The 27,053-nt window shown below is 38.0% G+C and overlaps 1 protein-coding gene across 2 annotated transcripts in view; it reads right to left on the bottom strand.

The window, feature by feature from the left end:
- Nucleotides 1–27,053, bottom strand: part of LOC119652878 (protein numb) — a 252,661-nt gene that overhangs the window by 7,263 nt on the left and 218,345 nt on the right. Inside the window, exons 2-3 of one of the 2 annotated variants that reach the window (XM_038057241.1) lie at nt 15,936–16,568; nt 2,725–2,973 (exon numbers count right to left, since the gene is read on the bottom strand). In XM_038057241.1, coding sequence (XP_037913169.1) covers nt 2,725–2,973; nt 15,936–16,016 — 330 coding nt within the window. In that variant the 5' untranslated portion in view covers nt 16,017–16,568. The remainder of the gene's footprint in view (nt 1–2,724; nt 2,974–15,935; nt 16,569–27,053) is intronic. The other variant, XM_038057242.1, reaches the window with a different exon arrangement.

Raw genomic sequence — 27,053 nt, 5'->3', positions numbered from 1 at the left:
GGTGCAAGAAACCAACTGATTCGAAGTATCATTCTTTTTCATGACAATGCCAGGGTCCGTACTGCAGTTGCAAATGCAGTGGACTGCACTTGATTATACTCCTAACACCGATTTTCATTTGGCCCGGGCAAAGGAACTATAGGTGGGGAATAGAGGAGTTTGTCCGAAATTAACTCCTGACCAAACTAACTCCAAACTGCTACATTGAAATAGGAAACCTTCCTTTTCGCTGGGAATGATGACAAATGGTCATGTGAAAAAATAAATAATTTTTTTCTACTATTTAATAAAAAACGTTAAAACAAAGAATATACCCTGTTTATATTTGATTCACCTACGTATTTGCATTCCCATTATCCCATTAGTTAGTATATTCCATAGTCTCCTTGATGATTTCCTACCTTCATCTTGTCAACATTATTTTTTTCTGCGAAAAACTTTCTGAACAAATTCGCTAAAAGGGTAAACAAGGTTAATCTGCAACTGTGCAAAAAAATTCCTAAAAACCTGGTCATCATTTTTAAGCGAAATAAAACCAACGTTATACAAGATATCCCCTCATTTCTCTGGAAACTGATAAAAATATTGTATCCACTTGCAGATGAAAACCAGTTACTGACCCACTAATGGACGTTTTCGTTAGGTTAAAGCATGGGCTGCAGTTATCTACCTGATATTGTGCACATATGTATATATGTTTGAAGAAATGTCGCAAAGGTTCGTTCTCTTTGGAAATGTTTCCAAAAATTTGAAAACGATCGTATTAAAATTCCTATGAATCATCAATAGTAGCCTGAAGTTAGCGACTCATAGTGGTTAAAATGCTCGTGAGTCATGACTGAGCTTCATTTACAGATTTTAGTATTATTTATGAGTATTTTGCAAGCTAGAGTCGAAGGTAGGAGATCTTTATTATCGCTTTCTTGAAATTCCTCTATCTAAAGTCACAAAATATACAAGAAATCAAAATTTGATCATAGAATCTTGAAGTATCTGGGACATGGCTTAGATATCTTTATAATGTAGTTATTGAGAAATCTGTACAATCTTTGCTACTCACGGTTCGAACCAAATGCACTCTTAAGATTAAATGTTTAATAGTTAGCCATGTACCTAAATTAAAGGTTTTTTTTTTATTTTTGGCTAATATTTATTTATTATGCAAATACTGGACTTCAGGAACCAGCTATTCTATATATACGAGTATTATTCAGCTCTGTGTGTGGATGTGATAATTCTTTTCGCTGGTTAATAAGTAACTCTTAGACAGTTCTTTAATTTAATGAGGTTGATCCTATTTTTAAGGTTTTGTCTAAACCAGAACCTTATTAAAATCGGTTTACTATCAGTCTGTCACACGGTTATAGCTATTGACATCAAATTTATTCCATTAAAATTATGGCTGTAGGATCCTAAAACACGAACGCGATGATTTTTAGGTTGAAGGAAGGGTGAAAAGGTGAGACGGTTCCGGGCGTATAGTGGGCAATCCCCATAAAGTTTTAACCTTATTAAAAATCTCAACTTGAGTTTTAGCCCCTCACAACGAAGCAGTGGACGAAGTCGCAGATTTTGTACTTGGCTGGAGATATGATCGACATTTTTCGCGAGAAATGATCCTGGATTAACAGGCTTTACGGATAACTTGCAGCCATGATCTGCTAGGAGTGACGCATGTAAAAAGTATGAATCATTTAATTTCTTACGACCACATAATTCCAAAACTAACTTTAATTCAACTTGGAAACGGAAATTCATGCTGGTTTTTCTTTTGATTGAATGGAAACTTCATACAACCGGTTGGCGGTCTTATCCTTGTCAATACTTTTTATAAGTTGGGCGTCTATGCATATTGGGAACATTTTCTTTCCACAAAACTACTGATTTTAATACGTCTACCAATAAGCGACTCGCACTAGAGATTCTACCACATACGTCAAGGATACCCATCAATGATAGTGGTAATCAACTTCTTTAACAATAGGTTCCATTTTTTCTTAATTGTATTATTTTTAATTGGGAAGAAGGTACTAACGGAGTACTGAAAATGCTAAAATATTTAGCAAATGCCCGTTTGAATTCCTTTTAAAAAATAGTCATTTTCCTGAAGCTGCTGAAATTTAATATAATCTTAGTTGATCCAAGAAATTTGTCACACAATGAGCCATTGCTTCACGAGCTAATTGACAGGTGGTTTCACCCTGCTGAAAGCAAACATCAGCTACCTCTACCCTTCATTTATTGTTCCACAAAGTAATCCATTAACTATCCTCGTCATCACTCAGAATAATTTTGAATAAAAATCGGAATCTTGTTCATGCACTTCCAGGACCCATTGGGACAACGTATGGCGCGGTGTGCAATTGGGCAGATTCAATTCTTGGATCAACTTCAACTTGCAATCATACGAGATCTAGAGATCTAGAGTGATACCTCTTGTTGAAAAATCTTGTATAAAATTGGTAAACCATGTTAACCTATCTGACTATAATAAATATTGCCCCAGAAAGACCCGTTAAGCCAGAATTTCGTGAAGCGTTTATCATGTTTTTGATCGTAGTTATACTGACAGATGCGACTATCGTTCTCTTTAATTTTTGAACCCAGCTGTCAAACTAAGCTCATAGATTTCGGATCCAAATGTATCTTCAAATCGTAACTAGATACTTTCAAATTCCAACTATATATGTATTTAGATAAAAATTACCAAAAAATAATACTCACTCTTAATACTTTCAGTGCCTCCTCGCATACTTGCATACCCCGCGATTCAAAAACCTCAACACAGCCTAAATATTTAACAGGAAAAGAACATGTTGCCGAACGAACGGCTTGTTCATCCGATTGCCATTGATGTGGTTTCGATGATTCAGGAACACGGTCCTTTCGTCTCCGAAATGAATCTCGAAAAGATCTTCGTAAACGATCCATTTTTTTGGGCGATCGTTTACTAAAACGGAATGATGCTGATTTCTGGAATAAATACGAGAATATTAGAATTTTATCTAATTTCCTAGCGATACTTAGTTACACATTAAAATGTACCTTAAATTTAGCAGCTTTATTTTAAAAAGGTTAAGCTATTTCCATCTCTTAGGATACCTAGCTTTTTTTGAAAATCTCATCTGTATGTCATGTGAAATATGTAGTAATTCTTTTATTTTTTTTATGAAATTTTCCCCTCGTACTTTGTAAAGTAGGACAAAATTTACAATACGAAAACCAAATGATTCACTCGTTAAAAATGCTTTTATTTACGATTGCCAGGGAACATTCCTATTTATTTGCAATTCTAACAATGTAAAATCACTTCTGTGGAATTCTGTTTATTTAAATTTGAATTAAATTTTTTCTTTGTTGACCAAGTTACATTCGAATATATTGTAGGTGACAGACTTCATAAACAAGCGTAGAGCAGATCCATTATGCTGAGTACTATAAAAGGAATTTTAAGATAAATTGCTTTAAGTTGTTTATGAAACTAATATCCACCCTCTTAGCATTCTAACCTACAGGCAATATTATGAAAATACGAAGCATAGTTTCACAGTAGATATTACATATTTCAACTGGGATACAGAGTGAGCTTCACAATTTCGCCTAGTGAAAATTTTATTATATTTACTTAAAACGCCCATGGTACTTATATTTTGCTAATGAATGTGTCAGTGATTGTTGTCTATTAGTTTAGAGTACATTTTCTCTGGCTTTTTAGAGGATTTGGGTTTCGGTCTTTCAAATTTCAAATAGTGCTTTAATGGGTTCACTAATCGGTTGGATCTATTAATATTCAATCTAATTAATTATGTAAAAAGAGACTATGCTTACTACGCATACAAGGGAGGGTCTAATTTTTTAATGTTAACCATTTGAGATCTGTCTTTCTACATTTCAAATATAAGCCAGGGTTATTAAAACCCTCAATGAAACTATTATTGCAATGCTATAATATGGAGACTACTCAATGAATCTAATTCTAAACTTTAGTTACATCAGTGAATCCCTTAAAGTAAGTTAGGATCATTAAACCCATTTACGGGGCCGCGAGTGGATCGCCGGAAAGCTATGAGGTGCAGAACAATGGAAGAAGAATACAAGCTTCTCGAAAATTCTTCAAGAGAGCAGAACCAGATTGTCAGGAATAGCCAACGATTAGCGTAAGTTTGGTTGCACATGTTACGCCTCCATCGAGAGCTATGGCAACTATACATACATACTATATATATATAAAGGAACCGTAAGAAACCACAAGCGGCACGGGCACAGATTCATCGCACAAAGGAGCAAAAAGATGCTTTAGACATGATGAATGATAGCAACATCCTTTATGAACCTGGTATTGATAATTTAATGTGAAGTAAGTCGATAAACCTCGCTTTTTATGACCGTTTTATTCCAAACTTGTGTTCGAAAAACCCTCCCAACGTTACCTGAGAAGAGCGATTATCAGATGTGAAAACTTTGACAGATGAGCCAACACCGAGTTATGAGGGGTGCGACAATTCTCCTTTTTACCAAGCTGCTTCCGAATAATTGCGTCATGAAAATTTTACACAAAATTTTTCGAATATCATACTTTTAATCCACCTTTGGTTGATAAATATATTTTAACCGCATCGTCAAACAAAAATCAGGAAAATGGGGCTTTTTTGCATGAATGAAGCAATTCCCTCTCCCCCCTAAGACGGTGCATTTTAACTTCTCACCTTCCTTTTTTGTAATCACCATCAAGCCTAAAGTTTACTTCAGAAAGGTCTTCGATTTTGTATCCTACACAGCTGTAGTCGGAGAAAAAAATATATTATACTCCTTCCTCACATTTTAATGAATTTCAACCTAGAATCATAGCCTTCCTCCATGAAGTAAAAACATTTAAATAATTTGATACCTATGGGAAATGGAACGATGACTGACAAAAGAAGCATCGAATATCCCCAATCAAAAACAGCAAATATAGGTTTTACAAGTGTAATTCACAATTGAATTTGAATGAATTTAGTTTGGAAAATCCTGAATCACACGCATATCCTTATCTGGAGTTATTTTGAGGTCAATATTCACAACGGAAGCCAACTAAGCCAGTTGCGATTTTTCATAAACGTTCTTCTCTCGTCACCTTTCTTGCCATAAATTGATTTATGTCCTGGCTACTTTTTCTGTTTTTTGTTTTCTGAACAAGGTAGAGAATTAGCAATGAAGGACCTAGTCGAATGTGCACTTTTTGGCTACCAACTCGCTACAAATCAATCTGAATAGAGTCTCAGAGGAAGCTTAGCCTACAGGCACTTGACCGTTGCATAAATCAGCACCTGGTATACTGGCATATCCCTAATAGAAAAGGAAACAAGCGGAGGGGTCATTGATACTAGCAAAAAGTACCTTGAACCAATGGGGAAGCATACCAGTATATTCCAGGCGGAAATGGACCCTACATGTACAACTTCAAAGGATCAATTAGCAACTGTCCATTGCCTTCCTAACTGACAGCCAGACGGATACCAAGCCATTCGAATATACTTGACTCGTACAATAAGGTCTGCGTTTGAGCGAATGAGCTCGCCAAGAAAAAAACAGAAGCTCCGGTCTTTCGATCAGAACAATCCATGCGGACTAAAAAAACGGTTTAGGGCCGTAACACTCAAGAAAGAAGAGGAATGGTAGAGGGAACTATACTGGGCGAAGATACCACTGGGGTGCTCACAGGATTTTCAACTTCCCTGAGAACAGCCGTAGAATCATATCGGGAATACTCACAAGGTTCTGCAGCTAAAACCGTGATCGGGGGAAGTGATAAAAAAAGTAGGAGTGGACGCCCAGCTAAGTTGGAACAACTACACCCAACCGCATCCTATCTAATCACACATTTTCGTCAAGAGGATGTAATACAATTAACTTGGTCTTCCAGGTTGGGGTTGGAAGCGATGGAAATACTATACAACTCATTGTCTCCGAATGACGTCAAGATATTGCTTGATTTTTCAACGCCAACGAGAACGGATCGAGGAGACATATTAAGGAACGACTGGGGGCACAGTCCACATGATACATCAAATGATAACGACAACGCCTCACTGACTTTGCAAGAAACAGAAATTCAATTATAAAATCTACATGCTTCCAGATGGCTTTGCCTTGAACCAGATAAACCCCATTCTCATCACCAAAAGATGGTCATCCAGCATACTGGACGTGAAGTTATATCGAGGAACAAACTGTAATTCCGACCACTACATGATAAAAGGTGTCAACAGTAGTCAAAAATTTGGAGTTGGAAAACTAAAAAATGGTTTAATAGCGGAAGAGTACGAGACAAACTGGAAAAACGATTAGATTTCATTCTCCAGAATCTCACGGAGAAGCCTATAGATAACACCAAGTTTAACCTAAAACGCGCTAGTTATGTATCAGGTAGCGTCTGGAATGAAACAGTATGACACCGAGAAATGCGAGTTAGTTATGTATCAGGTAACGTCTGGAATGAAACAGTATGACACCGAGAAATGCGAGTTAGTTATGTATCAGGTAACGTCTGGAATGAAACAGTATGACACCGAGAAATGCGAGTTATGTATCAGGTAGACGTGAGAAATTATTTGCAACATTCCACAATTCCAGAAAACGCAGACGCTAAGTCAGCACAGTAAAATCATAAATACGCCTGCCACGTAACTTCTCGAGAGTAGTATTACTTAGATCGTAGATCAGTGTAAGCAGGAATTTCCGTGAATAAAGTTGAAATAGTAATTCATAATTTGTTTGATTCATTTCGGATCTCAGGGGACTTGGAGTCCATTTCTTTTTTTAAACACTTTCGGCCCACGGCATGTAACTGGCGCAGTCGCGAAAAACTCGTAACATATAATCGATAATAACCAAAACGTGTAACTGGAAAGAAATCGTGAAGATATACCAGGAAAAAACGCGTACATTTTTGACAAAACATATTTGGGACGACCATCGTAGTTTAAATTTAATTTAAACTTACGAAAGCATTTATTAGGCCGTTGAAATCGTTACGCTGAGGCTGGCTAACGACCCAAAACTTTTAAAAACCGTTTCCGATGCAAGAAAGGACCCACAAATTGTGGTTGACCAAGTATTGAAGGAGACTTAACAAAAAGTGTTTGAAAAGTTGAAATAAGATTTTGAACCAGTTGAAGTGATGGAGCAGAGAATTGATGCCTTGCAACAACAACTACGAGAACGAGAAGGAGAAGTAGCCCAACTATCTGCAGCAGTACAGCAACTTCTGGCAAATAGCCAAAATAATCAGAATCGAGATATTCCGATGAACCAGCTGGTAGCGGCATTGCAACAAATTTCAGTTCGCAACCCATCATCCGATCCGAGAGAAAAAGTCCTGAAAGAAATCAGGCATATGAGTAATTTCACTGGCTCTGGCGACGTATCGATAAATGCATTTGTGAGCAGTATCGAGTACTATCTAAATACGATCCAAGATCCAGAATTGCAGAGAATTGCAACCCGAACTATTTTCTTTGAGAAAATACAAGGTGGAGCCAAGGATGTGATTATAAACTTACCCGAGCCCGACAATTGGGAATTAATAAAATCAACATTGAAGCTGCGATATAAACCGGACACGGAGCCGTCCGAAATCTATAGGAGGATAAGCGGTCTTAAAGTGAACTCCGTAAGTGAATTAGCTGTAGAATTACAAAATATAAAATACAAGGCGGATGAGCTCGCCATTTATTATAAAAATCATGTATATATTGATCTCACTAATGTTGAATCTTTGCTGGTAAATGCAGCAAAAGAAATGACGCAAGGCGTCTTATTAGATAAAATAATCGAACTATCGAAATTGGCAGATGTAATTAGTGTAATGCAATATCGTAGATTCGAAGATTTATGTATTAGGCCTGAGGCCAAAAGAATAAAAACTAACTACGGTGCAGTGAGAAATTTGGGGAAAAACAAAAATAACTATGGAAATCGCGAGCAAAATCAAAATTCAAATAAACCACATTATAAAAATGATTCCGGGCAAGCAAAACCGCAAACCCGACAAAATTACAGTGATAGACAAAGTGGCCAGAACGACAGTCGACAGACAAATTACAAACCAAATTACGACAATAAGTATAACAGTAATCAATATAATAACAAGTCTGGGCAATACAATAAATCGAGCAATAATTACAGGTATTTCAAACAAAATTCTGATTCACGTAGACAGCATATTACTACTCCCATGGAGGTAGATAATGTGCAACAGAGTGACCAAACTGATCCAAAAATAACTGAAAAAGATTCAAGACAACATGGCTCTAATAAACAGTCGATACAAAATGAGCCTGTCGAATCAAACCTGGTGGACAGTTCTAACGAGGGGAGGAAGTTTTTTATGAACTAGCCTCGGACGAACTCCCACTAATTCAAATTACCTTAAATAAAATTAAATATTCCGCACTAATAGATACAGGCTCTTCGTTTAGTATTATAAACGAACAATTGAATAATTTTGAAAAAGTAAAAATCAAACCTCTGTATTTCACTACTGTCACAGGCAAAGATTACATTAATTACGAAGCGCATACTTCAGCCCCGGCGGAATTTCAATTACCGCCAGGTGCAACTATTAGGTGGAAAGCACGAAATTTAAAAAACAGAAAATATGACTTCATAATAGGCATAGACCTGCTTGATAAACTAAGTACTATAATAGATATTGAAGCAAAAACTATTTCGCTAAATAGGCAAATAATCCCTTTTGTAAACAATCCGTATCCAATCGAGCAGATCTGCGCATTGGAACCAATAGAAAGTAACTATCTGGATCGTCTGAAATTAGATCATCTAAACTCTGAGGAATATAGGGAAATAGTTAACCTAGTAGCACAATTTGAAAGCACCTTTTTCAAAGAAGGGGACAAGCTTACAAGCACCCCCAGTATATTACACGAAATCAAAACGACTACCGATAATCAAATCAATTCTAAACTCTATCGATATCCGCCTAAACATGAACAAGAAGTTAGGCGGCAAATAGCGGAAATGGAAGAGCAAGGAATTATCCGAAAGAGTAATTCCAAGTACTCTAGTCCGCTGATAGTAGTACCCAAAAAAAGGGATAGTACGGGAGAAAAGAAATTCCGCATAGTAATTGATTATCGGAAGTTGAATGAAGTGACGGTGGACGACAAGTTCCCATTGCCAAATATAGACTCAATATTGGACAAACTGGGGCGAGCCCAGTATTTCTCCACTATCGATCTAGCGAAAGGTTATCACCAAATTCTAATTAAGGAGGAGGACCGAAAAAAGACGGCTTTTGTCACGCCTCACGGCCTCTACGAATTTGTGAGAATGCCCTTTGGCCTAAAGAACGCCCCAGCGACGTTCCAAAGGCTTATGAACGATGTACTTAGAGAATTCATCAATAAAACATGCGTCGTTTATCTCGATGATGTGCTTATATTTAGCACTTCAATTCAAGAGCACATTAAAGCAATTTCTGATATTCTTAAAGTGCTGAAAAAGAACAAGTTAAAAATTCAGATAGATAAGTGTCGATTTATGGAGAAGGAAACACCCTTCCTAGGGCACCTAATCACCAAAGATGGCTTAAAACCGAATCCAGAGAAGGTTAGTGCAATTGAAAAAGCAAAATTACCAAAAACCGAGAAAGAAATAAAAAGTTTTTTGGGCCTCACCGGATTTTATCGTAAATTCATCAAGGACTACGCAAAAGTAGCACAGCCAATCACGAAGTACCTCAAGAAAGATACTAAAATAAATGCCAACGACCCAAATTATATCAACGCTTTTGAAAAACTCAAAAGCCTTATCGTGTCGCCTCCCATTCTGAGTTTCCCCGATTTCAAAAGGCCTTTCCAGCTCACCACCGACGCCTCGAATTTCGCAATTGGTGCCGTCTTGTCACAAGACGGACACCCAATTTGCTTTGCATCCCGTACTTTAAACTCACATGAGAAAAACTACTCTGCAACGGACAAGGAGTTTCTTGCCATCATGTGGTCTGTCAACTATTTCAGACCATACTTGTATGGCAACAAGTTTAAAATTTATACGGATCATCAGCCAATTAAATATCTACAGGCTAAATATCGAGGTAGGGATCTATCCCCTAGACATCAAAGGTGGCTGCTGAAATTGGGTGAGTACAACTTCGACATCGAATATCTTAAAGGTCGTAACAACAAAGTAGCGGACTTTTTGAGTAGACTTGTTCCTACCAAAAATGCGGACGAATCGGTAAAAAGAACCGAAAGTCGCACTAACTCATACTCGGATTTAGGAGTGTTTCTAAATGTAGAAGAGGAAGACGTAACTATGGCAACAAAACATTCGGCGGATGAAGAGCTTCTCGATCACATTCCGATAAAAGAGGAAATTGTGAATAAGTACAAAACACAATTAATCCTCACAAATAACAAAACTAAGGAGCTACAGATACTTCACAATAAACGAATAATATTTATAGCCGAATACGATTTTGAGAATCTCCACGACATTCTTAGGAGGTATATAAAAAAGGGTTCGACAGGGATCTATACAGAACTCCAGGACAGTAAATACAACTTTGTCCAAGAGAAAATTAGAGAAATGTTCTCTAATGATCGCCAGATTAAATTTGTACGTTGCTCATTTCGGGCGCAAGATATCGAAACCGAGGTGGAGGCTGTAAAGCAAATCGCTCTCTACCACGTCAGAGAAAGTATTCATTCGGGTATACAAGAAACATTTAACTCCATAAAAAACAAAATATATTATCCGAAGCTATTGGAATTAATAACCATAGTAATTAATCAGTGCGATGTTTGCCAGCAAACAAAATATGATCGACACCCGATAAAACCAAAGTTCAAACATACCGAGACTGCAACTGATATTAATCAAATTATGCAAATAGATATTTACACCATCATGAAACACAATTTTCTCACTGTAATCGACAAGTTTTCGAAATTCGCGGCAGTTTACTACCTTCCGGATAGAAACCATCTAACCATAATAGAGCAGTTGGAGGACCATTTCGCCAAGATCGGAAAACCCAGTAAAATAATTGCCGGCAATGAATTCGGCGGAGTGCTAGTAAAGGAGTTTTTACAAACAGAAGGTGTAATTCTACACCTTACCAAGGCCCACAGTCACACCGGAATAGCCGATGTAGAAAGGCTTCACAGCACTATAGTAGAAAAATTCAGGATTCTGGCGACAAATCAAACAAAACTGTCAGCAAGACGGATTTTGCAGCAGGCGGTGCGAAACTACAATGAGCGATTCCATTCTGTTATCAGATGCACCCCTATGGAAGTACAAAGACATAAAGTAGATTTTCAGAAAATTACGAAAAACGTAGGAGAAACTAAAGCGAAATACTTAGGTAAACGTAATGAACACCGAGAAGATTACGTCGAAACGAGGACGACGGGATTTATAAAGAATTACAAGGCTGTTAGGCAAAAGCAGTTGCCAAGATACAGAAAGGCTAAACTCGACAACGTCCACCCGTCTAATATAAAAAGGAAGCCTAAGTTTGCGGACATAAGTGATTCTAATATTAACGAAAGTGATGTTATTACAGAAGAACAAAAACTTATTATCGAAAAGGCAATAAATGGCGGTCAGCATAACGAAACCTTACAATCAAAATTCAATCTTATAATTACTAGACAGGACATAGAAACATTAGTAGAAGACCAATGGCTGAACGATAACATCATAACTTTCTATATGAACCTCCTGATGGAGCGTAGTCAACAAAACCCTGAGAATTTACCAAGGGTATACGCCCTAAATACGTTTTTCATTCCCTGTCTCCTACGATCTGGTTATAGTGCCGTTCGAAGGTGGACCAAGAATGTAAACATTTTTGCCTACGACATAATAGTAGTTCCGGTTCATGTAGATAATGTCCATTGGTGTATGGCAATAATCGATTTAAAGAATAAGAATTTAAAATACTATGACTCACTGGGGAAAGCAAACCCTCAGGTTGTAGAAGCACTGGAGGACTATCTAAAACAAGAATCATTGGACAAACAAAACCAACCATTCGATACAGCACTTTTCACCACAGAAGCATTAGCGGACACTCCACAACAAACTAATGGTAGCGATTGTGGCGTATTCAGCTGCATGATCGCTGAAAATATAACTAGGAACAATGAAATAACAATCTCACAAAATGATATACCTTACCTTAGGCAAAGGATGATTTTAGAGATAATTCAAGGGAAACTGTTCCAGTAACCCCTAACTTGTTGCAAAATGTTTATACCTAAATACACCCAAACCTTCATTCCAAACCACCTAAAAGTGTTTCTCTCATAAACTTTTCTCAGTTCTACAGAATTATATTCATAATTCTTTTACTACTGATCCCGGTCAAGGGATCACTGAATCTATACAACATAAACTCCTATTACTAACGGAATTGGAACATTTGACAAACAAAGTCAGGACCCTAATACCACGAGACAATAGACAAAAACGAGGACTAATGAACATAGTGGGAAATGCACAAAACTGGCTGTTCGGGACGATGGACGATCAGGGCAGACGTGACATCGATGCCCATTTACATACATTGGACGTGAATAACCACAATATAATTGAAACAATTAACCAACAGGTAGACATAAACAAACACTTTAACGACACATTCCGACAACTTAAGGACATAGCCAACCGAGACAGAAATATCTTTTCGGACAAAATAAACAGGATTTCAAGTAGCACATTAATGAACAATATGTATTATGATCAACTTTTTAAAGTTCAGATCCTCCAGCATAGAATCGAAAATTTGCAAGACAATGTAGCATCAGCCAGATATGGTATGCTGCATCCCAATATTCTCACTGACGAAGAAATAGCAAAGTACGATGTAAATTTTAGCAAATTGCAATATATAAAGGTAGGAGTAGCCAAGTCTAACAAAAATTTATTATTATTTGCTATCAAAATTCCAAAAGAATTTGTAACAGTCCAACTGAAGAGACTTCTACCTATACCTAACAAACAAAATAAAGAAATAGATTATCCTAGTGAAACCGTATTCACATGGAATGAAAATGTATATAAATACGAAAAACTTAAAACTTTAAATGAACTATCCTTGAGCAAACATTGTGTATATAGGCAAACTTGTAAGTTAATAAAAAATGAAAATACAGAAATAATAGAATTAGATTCCGAAACGATCATCATAAAGAATGCAAAACATATTTTAGTAATTGCACACTTAAAATCTTAGATCACTATTTTACAAACACTGAAGAAAAATTTCGAGATCGTTTCTATTATCCTACAAACATGACATTTAGTAACTTCACGGATCGAATTACTCTAGAAGATATCAAATTAGATAACATTAAGAATATTAACAAAATCAAAGAACTCCAAGTTCATAAAACAATTTCATATAGTATCAATTCAATTGTAATCCTGTTCATATTACTTATTATTTGTATACCAATAATTTATATAAAAAGAAAACATCAGTCATTAAAACTGAAAATAGATAATGGGATTCAGGAGAATCCTAATTGTAAGGGGGGAGAAGTTATGTATCAGGTAGCGTCTGGAATGAAACAGTATGACACCGAGAAATGCGAGTTAGTTATGTATCAGGTAACGTCTGGAATGAAACAGTATGACACCGAGAAATGCGAGTTAGTTATGTATCAGGTAACGTCTGGAATGAAACAGTATGACACCGAGAAATGCGAGTTATGTATCAGGTAGACGTGAGAAATTATTTGCAACATTCCACAATTCCAGAAAACGCAGACGCTAAGTCAGCACAGTAAAATCATAAATACGCCTGCCACGTAACTTCTCGAGAGTAGTATTACTTAGATCGTAGATCAGTGTAAGCAGGAATTTCCGTGAATAAAGTTGAAATAGTAATTCATAATTTGTTTGATTCATTTCGGATCTCAGGGGACTTGGAGTCCATTTCTTTTTTTAAACACTTTCGGCCCACGGCATGTAACTCGCTATCAAAACAACAGTGGAAAAAGTGATTGGATATGAATTCCAGCGCCAGAAAAATGATTGGTTTGAGGAATGTCAAGAAACGCATAGCAAGAAAAATGAAACATACACACAACATATAGAACAAAACATAAAGACGAGGAACGAAAATTACGAAAATTTTAAACGACCAGCTAATAAAATATTAATGCAAAAGAAATGAAGACATATTGACGAGGAATTACAAAAAAAAAGTTAACAACATTGGAAGCAACAACAGACGACAAATCTACAAAGAAGTAAAGAGCATGGGGCGTTGAAGCCATCAAATGTCAAAAAATGCACAAGGCATAGATGACATTTCCGCTAAACTGACCAATTTAGGGTCCATGGACTACGAAAAGTATCAATAATTTGCTTGTCACCACCTGGAAACAAGAACAAATTCCGCAGGAGTGGTAAAGAAGTGTGTAGCAGGCCAGAGTCAATAATAGCGTAACAGATGCCTTTAAGACAAACGTGAGCTTAAACAAGGAGATGGACTGCCATCTCTATTGTTCAGTCTGGCATTGGAGCAGATTATACAAAAGTTGCCTGTGGATGCAAAAGACACATTATTCCATAGAATCTGCCAAATCGTCATATATGCGGACGATATAAACATTGTCCTTAACACAAATTATCGAAAAACTGGTCAATATCTTTGAGAAGAGGGTCCTGAGTAGAATAAAAGGAGCTAAACGAGAGGATCACCAATGGTGAATCAGATACAACCATAAATTGTGCCAAATATTCGACGACCCTAAAGTGTCCAAATTAATCAAACTCCGGAAGTTGCAATGGGCTCGCCGCGTTCAATGTATGGACGACACTAGAATACTTAAAGGACATTCGAAGGCAGAAGAACGAAGAACGGTAGGAAAAGCCGGATGCACTGGACAAATACAGTTGAAAAAGACAGCGCATCACCACCCGGATTTCGAAACTGGAGGATGCGATCGATGGATCGAAATGATTGGAGGAAGGACATTCTGAGAGTCATGACCTTAATCGGGCTCCAGGTAGACTACACCTCGCTGACTCTTGTGCAAAGCAGAAAACATTACAGAACAGCAGAAACATTACGATCCAATTAAAAACTGTCTAAAGTAATGCAGTTTGCCAAAGAAGAGGAATTCGTATTATTAGATTCTCCAATAGAAACTTTTCCGTAAAGACTGTCCTGCACAAATCCTAACTATTTGTTCAATAGAACCGCATATTCAGCCTCACTACGTGATAAACTTGTGCCAGAAAATTTTAAGTTTTATCATCGAAGTAAATCATATTATCTAAACCTTCTTTAGCATCATTTTGTTTTGAAAATCAAGTTTCAAATGTTTGCGAACTTTGAAAAGTATCCTTCCCAAATTCGAACTTCAATTTTCGAAGTTATACCTTCTAAGAATTGGACTTATTACTTATATTAAATAGGACTCGTCAAATTGCTGGCACTTCCCTACGGCAAAATACAAACAAATGATATTTCTATCCACTGACAACATTAAGTCCTTTCGCATTGATTTCAATACATTGATATATAAATACATAATATCTTTCATAGAATTTAATTTCAAAATTCTCAACTGTGGCATTTGAGTTCTATAATCTCTTCGCCAACTCATAAGGACTGCTCACATCAATTGATATTCCTACAACTTTTTCCTGAAATTTCCCACGTTTTGCCTCCTAAAAGGCGGCTTCACCTTTGAAAATTATGCTGTAAATCTACGCTTTTTAACCTTAAAACCCACTCAACAAAACTCATCTTAAAAAAGTCAAAACTCCCCCCTTGTAACACCAAACAAGCCTTGAACCTTCGAAATTATTTTCTTGACATATTTTCTCTCTCAATTTCCCTTCTATATTTTATGTCCTTTATGTCTATTGAGGTTTTCATATTATTAAAAAATTCACCTACTTACCGTATTTTTCACATCACCAAATGTTCCTCGTGTGAACCCTCTTTCAAGTGGTTCATGTGTATGTGACGAAGAGTTTCCCATTTTCTTTCATAAAATCCTTGTTTTTTTACAGAAAGAAAAAGGAATCGTTTGAGTGTATGATATATTAAAATTAAGTCCTTGGTGTTCGTTGTTTTTTTGTCCCAATTTAGGATGAATGAGATTTTCAAGGAATTCGTGGTCTTTTAATAAGCGAAAATCTTTCGGTTTCAGTCCTGATTTAATGCCTCTTGCTTTCCTCAGATGTTTTGTTACTTTGTTCCTTCCTGAATGTGCAAGTGACCTTTTGGCACTTCAGGGTAAATACCTTATTCCCTGAGTTTTTAATGCACCGGGATGATATTTTTAGATGCTAACGCTCACAAAGGCAACCGAAATTACCACGTGTTGTAATTATGTTGTTATAAGCAGAGAATTGAAGAATTATTGCGAAATTTACAGTGTAATCTCAAAGTTACGTAATAAAATCACAGATATGCTTTTCGTGTTTGCTTTCTTAAGATATTTTCAATTGATGGGGGTTTTGAATATGGCACGAGTTTCTTTTAAGCATTTGCTGGCGTTTAACAGATTAAAATCTGTTTTTGGCTATTTCTGAAAAAGAAAAAAGGATAAAAAATAAAAATAAATTAATAAATAAAACAATCTTTTTTTGCATTCCGCCAAGGCTTCGGTACCTTGAAAAGTTATTTGCCACGTACGTTTAATTATGTATTTTCCAGAAAGAATCCCAGGCAAATTGGATAAAAGTGAAAAGATCGTACCACAAGTCGAACTCCGGAAGCTATATGTATATAGTATATCCATACAATGTCTTCGACTATCCAGTTCAATGTGATATTGACACTTTATCTCTCCTATGGCTCCTGTTCACCTATTTGTGGAGTATAGAACATCCACACAATCTCAGTTTACAATGAGCATGTGTTCTAGTTTCATTGCCATCACATTTAATGCTGTGCAGAACAAAGACAAACACAAACATCCATGACATTCGGGAATCATACCCAGGGTAACGATATCGACAAACTGACACATAAACATCTCGATGGTCGCAAATCTTTGGAACTTTGTTAAAAATTGTAGGAATTCCACCAAACTTTCCAGTATAATGTTCGATATCATGGCCCATATTAAGGCTTTTCTAGATTTTATGGTTGGGTTGTTTCTGATAATAGCCTCGTAAAACAAATAACTTCCTTCTAACCATCATACGTCGCCCGCTTTCTATTTATAACTGATGACAAAACTAGCACCTCTTATACAAAGTATAATATTAATCGAAACAGCTATACCAGGGGGGACCCATAAATTCCGGGAATTATGCTGTGGTGGGGAGGGAGAGTGGGGGAACCTATTGTTTGATCACATGTCCTTTAGTGGTGCGCCACCTGCGTCAGTGTGCGAAGTTATGTCGCTGTGAGTGCATCGGTTCGCCTGTGAGATTTTTTTTAGTAAAACAACTTTTTACATTTCGGCGACAACGTAACGACAGATTGTCGAGAACAACGCGTGGCTGTGAAATTTTGTTTCCTGTTGGGGAAATCGGCCGCGGAAACTAATGTAATGCTTAAGACTGCTTATGGGGATGCTGCCTTAAGTAAAACCAGAGTTTACGATTGCTTTTCACGTTTTAAAAATGGAGAAATGTTTTTGAAGACCAACTTCGTTCAGGACGCCCGTCAACGTCAAGAACTGATGAAAACCTCGACAAAATCAATGCCCTCGTTCGTGAAAACCGTCGCCGAACCATTGATCAACTCTGTGAGATGTCGGGAATGTCATGGAGTTCAATTTAGAGAATTTTATCCAAGATTTGCACATGAGAAGGGTTGCAGCCAGATTCGTCCCGCGTCTTCTCACAGATGAGCAAAGGGAGCGTCGACTTCAGGTATGTTTTAAGCTTAAAAATCAGCTCGAAGAGGACCCTGAATTTGTTTCCAAGATGATTACTGGTGATGAATTGTGGTGCTATGGATACGACTCAAAAGGAATATGAAAGAAAAGCTTTTTGCCACTGTGTAGGAGGTGAAACAAAAATCGCTGGAAGGCTTAAAGGACCTCCCGATGAGTGAATTTAAAAAATGTTTTGATGAATGGAAGAATCGTTTGGAGAAGTGCGTTGTAGTCAAAGGCGAAAACTTTGAAGGTGATCAAAATTTGGTGTAAAAATATTGAGAAATAAAGAAGTTATGACGAAATTACCGTTTTTTTTTGGGTCCCCCTCGTATTTTGTCAAAAAAATGATGCATCCATCGTGCGTGCAGGTTCATAGTTCCAAATTTTTCCACCAAATTTCCTATTAATAGCTGTAACCGTTTCTGTGCGGCAGATAGACAGACAAAGAAACGAGTTTTTTCATAAAACTTCAAAAATTAGGTGCCGAAATCATCCAAGAAAAACAGAAACACGACCAGAATAAAAAGCAAAAAGAGTGTTTCCAGAGTGTTCCAAGAGTGTTCCAAAAAACCCCTGTACGAGGTTAGGCAATTAATTAATGAGACTGATTTTATTCCTGGGCTTGTGGTAAACCTGCAACCTTCAAATTTCCTTCCCTTCCCCGGCATCCTTCCCCTCTCCATCGCTCCAGCTTGTTTAGTTCGCCTGCTGTGTCATGTTGAGTAGGCGTGTGTTCGTAGTGCTCGTCACGAAAATGGAGAAACCAAATCTAGAGCAACGCGTCGCGATAAAATTTTGCGCCAGATTGGGCGAAACAGCTTCGGAAACGTACGCTAAAATTGTAAAAGTGCATGGTGATAGCGCTCTTAGTCTTGCCCAAGTGTTTCGATGGCATAAAGAGTTTAAGGAGGGGCGTGAAAGCATGGAAGACAAGACGCGGAGTGGGAGACCAGTCGAGGTGTGGACTGACGCGAATGCGCGCCCTAATGTCTGAAGATCGGCGTTTAGCAGTTCGAATGTTGGCTTCGGAACTGGGTATGAAACGTAAAACCGTCAGACAAACTTTAATAGGCGATTTCGGGATGAAAAAGTTGTACGCAAAGATGGTTCCAAAGAATGTTTCAGAGGAACAAAAGCAATATCGAATGACCGTCGCAGAAGACTGTTTGGACCAAGTAGAAAACGAACCCACGCTGCTTGATCGAGTTATTAGTTTTTCCAATGCGACCCGGAAACCAAACGCCAAAGCTCAATGGTTGTCTCCGCACTACCCCCCCCCCCCTCCCCGCCCCGGCCCAAAAAAAAGCTCGCATGAGCAAGGCGAAAGTGAAACGATACTATCTACGTGGAGTCCACAAAGAATTGGTTTCACCCGGGCAAACCGTAATCAAGTCTACTATCGTCAAGTACTCGAAGGATTGGGAAAACGAGTCAACAGGGTGCGCCCAGACATCGCTCGTTACTGCATCCTTCATCATGACAACGCGCCGTGCCACACCGCCCTCAACGTGCCCAGTATTTAGCCTCTAAAAGGATTGCCATATTGCAACAGCCTCCTTATTCGCCCGATATGTCACCCTGTGACTTTTTTTGTTCCCTAGAACAAAATCAGTGGTCGAAGGAACCCATTTTGAGTCAACTATGGACATCCAAGTGGCCGTGACGAGGGTACTCGCGGACATCCCAGTCGAAGCGTTACAGAAATGTTACGAAGGGGGGAAAATGGGCTAGAATCGCTGTATAGCTCCCCAAGGGGTCTACTTTGAAGGGGATGGCAAAGTTGTAGAATAATTTTTAAATATACGATTTTTATGGAATCAGTCTCATTGCGTAATTGTCTGACCTTCATTGTGGGGGTCATCACCAAAGCCGGTTAAAGAGGCGATAAGGATTTGCTGGTATCATGCGGACATGAGAGAAGAAGCCATATTCCACCGTAATCACCGAGATGAGTGGTTGCCAGGGAATCCTAGAAAATCGCATAAGGCATCCAGCCTAACATCGACACGACGGTCCGAATCCATCAGGCTTGAGACAATCATGCCTTCTCAGTGAAAAAGGTGCACTCTCTCTTTGTCTTTAACAGACATCCTTACCACATCAAAAGCCTGCGAAAGTCGCACACGGGAATTAGGAAATAGAACAACCAGCTTATTGTGATCGAAGTATTTGGAACTACAAATTTTCCCATGTTGTTAGCCTATTTTCTAATACAATTAGAATACAATATTTTCTAATTATTTCAAAGTCAAAATTCTATTTGAAAATGAGGGCAATGTTATATCAAATCAAATATTGACCTTAAACTTCAAACCCACCCCCCCGACTTACCAATTGTCAATCATTTAATAATAATTAAACGACTATTAAATACTCATGTCTGATGTCTTAAATTTAATTAACAAATTAACCGTTCATTAAAATTTCATCTGGTGCACATATCATGATGGATGTGAAGATTTAAAATTTAAAATCCATTTAAAATTGTGTTCATTCTAATTAAATTATCGCCCTGGTAGCCAGTCATTGTTTCAGTTCATTTCTTAGACGTTGGTGAATTCTAAATCTTCATTTGAACGACGATAATTAGAAACATGAAAAAGATTAGTTTGTATTCATTATTGAGAATGAAGGATGAATGGTCAAGCATTTATTGAGTGAGAGAGTGTTTAGCAGTTCGTTGCAAATTGAATGTTAGGCAGAACTGTGGGGCATCGGGGATGAGTAAATACCTCATGTAGTTTTTTTGGACGGGACAGATTCATTTCGGAAGTGGGTGATTCAGGTTTATAGGTATGTATGTTTGGTCAATCCGTCTGTTATGTAAGTCAATATATTGACCTACAAGTAATCACCCCGCTGAGTTACCTCGACTTTCCCAGGACATCTTTAACAGAAAAAAATAAGGAAAGAAGGCGAAACATTTCAATGTCCCATATACGTTTCTCGAATGGTGATTCACTTAAAGCACAGAGGGTGCAATTTAACCGCAATGAAAATATGCTCCACTTCTCTTAGGGAAGATTACCAAAAAAGCTCCACATGATTCATGGGCTAGATAGGAAGCACCCATTGTTTAATGTATCTTTATAATATTATTTCTGCTTTAAGTCTAATTTGTTGTTTCTTGCTTTATTTGTAGTAGATTTCCACACTAGGGAAATAATATTTGAGGAAAAACTCACCTAATCTAAAACATGAGTAATGACAATAAAAAAAATTAAGGTTCAAAACACTTTCTTATCAGATGCTTCATACCATTCCATATTTTTCTAGTCCGATTAGTTAGGAAGTGGAAGCTTCATGAGTAAGAACAAATAATAATAATAATATGTATGTGAGTATGTGTTCACCGTGCTACTAAATAGTGTCCTACCATGGTGAAGTAACGAGCATAAAAGGGATAATGCCTTGCAACCCCACTAGAACAAGACACATCGAAATTTGGAGGAGGAAATGTAGTGTCCTCACCAAACGACCTAAATGTATCGACGCATATCCTCGAAAATGTCTCTAACTTAGCTAGTAAAGATTAAATAAATTTGGAGAAACCCGGCTGGGCGACATATGCAACATTTCATTCGCCTTGTCCAGTGACGATCTAACGAGAAAATGCATTTAATCATATGCAACATTTCTTCTTTTTCTGACTTATTACCACCCCTTCGCTTTCCCATCAATATCCTAATTCACATCCCGATATTCACTTATTTTTCGCTTTTTTAGAAATGTTTTTGAAGAACTGGATAAAGGTACATCATCATCATATATTTATTAATATTCTGAGCATGCGTAGTAATTTTTTCAGCCCGATAGCATAGTCCATTATTGAAATACAGAGCAACTTCTACACCCATCTCCAAAAAAGGTGTATTTCTGCTGCCCACTAGAGAGCGCTGTGATCATCTTTTAAGGAAAAATGTAAACGGCATTTTAACGTGCGGACTTAACCACAGTCCGCAAACTAGAATTATTCAAAAATATTAAAAACTAAATTTTTGGTGCCGTGTTAAACTTTTTTTTTGTAAATTTTGGTGAAGAAGCCTTGAATTCTTTAATGAATAAAAAAAAACTACTGAATGAATCGTGGATCAAGGCTAATCAAAAAACTCGCTGACAAACACAGGGACCGCACCACCCACTAACTATTGATAATTGATGGCCATGAACCCTAAAAGTTATTATATTATCCCTACCTGCATGTGGACCTTTTTAAATCTTTTTAAGTTTTTCTCTTTACCTCTTAGAATCTGTACCCACATACGCATCTTTAGCTTTTAAGCAACTTTTTATAATCTGTCCCTACAGACTTTTAATTTATTTTATTTAAAAATTCAGGAAAAACTTCCCAATGATTTAGTAGCTTAAGTACTGAGGAAGAAAGTAAGTAGCTTTCGAAATACGTATTTACTAACTATTAAAATATATTGTAGTAGGAGCAAGCTACCTAGTTTTATTTTTACGTAGAAATATGTTCTCAATAGGTCATGAAAATTTCAAAGAATTTCGTTGGATATATTTTGGGCTATGGTGGCAGCTGATTTTCAACGCATTTAAAAAGTAGAATGCGATTTTTAACTATACTTAACTGACCATTAATCTACTATATCTAGTCCCTAAACCTTAGGTTTCTTGAAGAAACACAAGTAAAGCCTTCGGGAAATCTGTGGAGGTTTTGGGGATAGCAAGACACCGGGATTGGACGTAATTCCGAACAAGACTCTGAAAGTAGCGATCAAGGCCAGACCAAGGTGGTTCGCCAGCACATTCGAATCGTGCATGGCGGAAGGAGTATTTCCGGCCCAGTGGAGGAGCCAGAAGCTGGTGTTGCTAACGAAGCCCCAAAAACCACCCGGCGTGACCTCTTCATATCGCCCTATTTGTCTCTTAGACACCATGGGGAAGATGTTGGAGAGGGTGATATACAACAAGCTACTCCCGTTCCTCCTGCCGGTGGTCTTCCAGAGCGACAATAGGGGTTTCGGCGAGCCCATTCTATGGTCGATGCAGTAGCAAAGGTCGTGCAATTGGCTCGAAATGCAATGGCCATGGGCAAATGCTGTGGTCTGGTGACGCTGGACGTTAAAAATGCTTTCAACTCAGCCAACTGGGTGTTCCTAATTACTTGGCTCGGCTAATCGAGAGTTACCTTTCGGACAGACTTCTCTGGTACGAGACGGATGACGGGCCGAAAGAGTACATTGTGGAGACAGATGTGTCTCAAGGTTCTGCATTGGACCACTGCTGTGGAACATAATGTACGACGGAGTGCTTGGCCTATACGTGCCAGAGGAGGCGACGCTGATTGGTTTTGCGGACGACCTGGATGTGGAGCTGTATGCAAATGAAGCCAATTATGCCATCAAGTCATGGTTACGAATGGCCAAGCTTGACCTGGTGGACGAAAAGAGGGAGGCAATGAGGACATTGCCAACCGCAGGATGAACAACACGGTTAATATCCGGGTTGGTAATCGTGAGGTCGTCTCAAAATCAATTGTCAAATATCCCTTGCAAGGATGATGCCTAACGTGGGAGGGCCGAACTATAGTCGCAGTCGATCCTCCTATACGTGGCCCTGTCTGGGCGGGAGCGTTGAACTACGCTGTAAACCGGACGAAGATAAGGTCGGTATACCGGCCAATTGCGTTAAGGGTGTGCAGCGCATTTAGGACGGCGTCGACGGAGGCAGTGTGTGTCATCGCGAGAATGATCCCCCTTCTAGCGAGCGAGGCACACTGGCTCTACAAAAAAACGGAAGGCAAATCCAGCCGAGGTGAATGTGGATTTCCGAAAAGCCATCAGAAGATAATTGAGTGGCAAGTGGTAACAACGGTGGGGTAACTGCGACAAGGGCCGGTGGACCCATACATTGATCCCGTGTATCGAGGAATGGTTAGACCCTGGAGAATTGAATTACCACCTGATACAGTTCCTTACGGGATACGGTGGCTATAGGAAGTACTTGCATCGCTTCGAGTTGGATGAGTCTCCCAACTGTCCTGAGTGCGAACAACATCTTGGGGGCGGATATCGAGCCCTCCAACCTGGTGGAAGAGATGCTGTAGCCGGAGGAAAGCTGCATGGCGGTAAATGAGGCAGTAGCCGTGGTGCAGACAAAACTCCTGGAGTTGGATCGAGCTCGGGAGGCGGCGCGACATGAACGTGCTGGTGTAGCGAACGAAAGCCTCCCCCGCGAAGTAATACTTGACGGTAGTCCCGCGAGGAGAGGTGGAAGAGTGGGGGAGGTTTTAGTGGGTGCGAATCCCACACACTGCTGCAATCTGGCGCAGCAGCGTCTTTGTAAGATTTTCACCTCCATCCATAAAAACAAAACAACAACAAAAAATATTATATTATTATATATTCGTACTCATATCATATGAATGTATCGTTTATAAGGAAACAAGTAGCACCTTGTAGCACTTCGGTCACGTGGCTTCCAGGGCAGAAATGAGCCAGCGTCTGATAAGTTGGCTCTGCCTTGAATGAAATCGAAGTTTTTTATCGGTTGTAAGATAACAGAACATTGTCTTCTTTAATCGAATTCTTCTAAGAAATTTTTGTAGATAAAGTTTTTCGGGCAGATAACACAAATATATCATATCTCTGATCTATCTGTAAGATTCGCAAAACTTGTAACATAGTCACACCTGAAGCTATTATTCCCATTTAAGAATGGTCCAATTTATATAGTGCAATCCTTTAAAACTCTTTAAGGTTTAAAGTGATAATGAACCCCAATTCAAAGCTTATTTCACAACTAACTTAGATATAGGTTAACAACCAACAATAGTTTCAGTTCATGAGACTATAAGCCACATGTAATATTAATGTAATTTGATTGTCATTATCAATAATATCCACATGCTAAGTAAGATAGCAAATGCTGGCAGTGTTTTTGTCCAGCTATAATTACGTGGAACCATGGGGAACTTTGTGAATCATTGCATTGTTCCGCACAAATTGCTTACATCATTGATTTTGAGTGCATGATTTTACACAAAATCATATACAAATATTACTCATAGTTGATAATTGTATGTATGAGCGAGTTATGAGTATAAAATGAACATATTTAATTAAATATGTAGAAAATCAGATGGTTGAGGTTACTTCTGGAAATGCTATGAGTACTTTTCCGGTAGTTTGAATTTAAATTTTAAAACAGTCCCCATCAGATTGGAATTCGATGAGTCTTTCATTGTAAAGATATTAGCCCCGTACTTTAGAAAAAATGTAGTGTTCATATATGTCAAACTCTTATACCGATAAAATGGAATAAAGCAATAGCAAACTCTTTTCTTGTTATATGTGAAAAGATTTGACGGTTCTTATCTTGAGAACATACCACAAAAGTTGGTCAAATGAAATAAGAGAATTTACTTAGGTTCAGTCACCTTTCGTCGTGATTAACCTCACCTTCACATTTCCACCGAATTTAATATATAAAATCTGAAACACAATCGGAAACCATTCAATATAGCCACAAACATTTCCCACAGAAATTTCTCTCCATCTTCAAACCCAATGCGTGCACCTTATTTGAAAGTATTATTTCGGTTTCTCTGAAAATTACCTGCTCACTCTTTTACAATAAATATTTATCCAATTGTTGAAATGCACATACAATTCCCTGTGCTGCAAGTACAGTTAGACAGAAGCAGGTTATCGTCCAATTGCTTGAGCGGTCTCTCGACTTACATCTTTTACAGGCGGGAAATCTTATTTTGGCATTTCTTGTCAGATTTAGTTATCTGATCAAGCTCTATCTTAAGTAGCCTTTTTTGTAAGTGATTTTCAGGCTTTGTGTTCTTCTGATGACTTTGGAATGCCTATTTTTCCTACAGGTTCTCTGTATAAGTATTGATGGACAATAGTCGTGACAAAATGAGATACGTAGAAAAAGCCGGATACAGTTGAATGGAAAATGCTGAGGTACGGTGTAGGTCAATCGTATGAATATCTGTATCTGTATACTATGTTACCGCCACAGATCTGCATGGAGTGTGGTGTTTTTAATAAACAAAATTTAAACAATTTCTGTTGATCGTTATGGTGTTTTATTACAAAGACCCATGGATTGTTTCGCATTGACCTTGACTGGTCTCTCAATTAGATAATGAAGTTTATTGGCGATTATATTTTTCTTTTTCGAATAAAAAATAGGAAAAACCGGTAAATACATATTTGTTACTTGTGGTGTATTTATGGTCAATGCTAATGATTGGGACATGAACGGAAAACGGCCCGATTTATCTTATGCTTACTTAACTCTTTGAGTGTTCATCGTGTAATTTATTATTTTAATTAGTATACAGAATTCAGGTAGTGAATTAATTACACTTTTTTCATGAAGAAGTTACAGTCTGATGCTCACATTTTCGTAAACATGTGGAGATCTATGGGTTTGGTTGTAAAAACGCGGAAGAGCGATTTTAAGTGCAGCGGAAAACCTAACACGCAAAGTAGTACGGTTTGAACTTTCGAATAATAATTACTAATAAATTGTAGGTTACTGACACAAATCCTTATTTTGATTCTAAGAAATGTTCAGAAAAGATTCAAGACATCGTAAATACTCGAAAAAATTCTACGAAATTATAGAGCAAAGAGTTGAATTCTCGCTAGGTCTAGTTGCTTGACTGAACGAGGGATGGCAAAACCTTTGAATTTCTGAAAATAGTCAAGACAGTTTCCATAATGCTAAACGTCGAGAGCGGCTTATAGTCTGGGATTGAAGCAATCATAAATGTGTGCTGGCGTCAGAATCTTGTGATACCGACGATTACAATTTTGGAGAGTGACACTTATGCTGCGTTGCCAGAACCCACTCAACTCCTTTATGATGGAACGGCTTGAACACACTCCCGGAACATTTGCGGGGGATGTAGTCTAACAAAACTGTTCAAATCTCCCGCTTTTCACTTTGCAGTGCCAGTATCCCACCTGCATTAGCGCTGCTTTAATGTAAGGGTATCAAACAAAATGGACAAAAATTGCAGCAACGTTAGCAAGGTCAATCCGTTCTTACCGATGCAGAACCCAAGGAGCAATTCAAAATGAATCTCGAGTGAGACCTCAAACAAATTAACCAGGACATCCTGCTTCTCGAAAACAATCCACATATTCACGTTTGCGATAATGGTAATCGATGAAAATCAATCGTTTTAACTTCTAC

Source organism: Hermetia illucens, chromosome 3 (assembly GCF_905115235.1).
Source record: "Hermetia illucens chromosome 3, iHerIll2.2.curated.20191125, whole genome shotgun sequence".
In the NCBI taxonomy this organism is placed as follows: domain Eukaryota; kingdom Metazoa; phylum Arthropoda; class Insecta; order Diptera; family Stratiomyidae; genus Hermetia; species Hermetia illucens.
The sequence above is the reverse complement of the archived record's forward strand: the minus strand, read 5'-3'. Positions and strand labels throughout refer to the sequence as shown.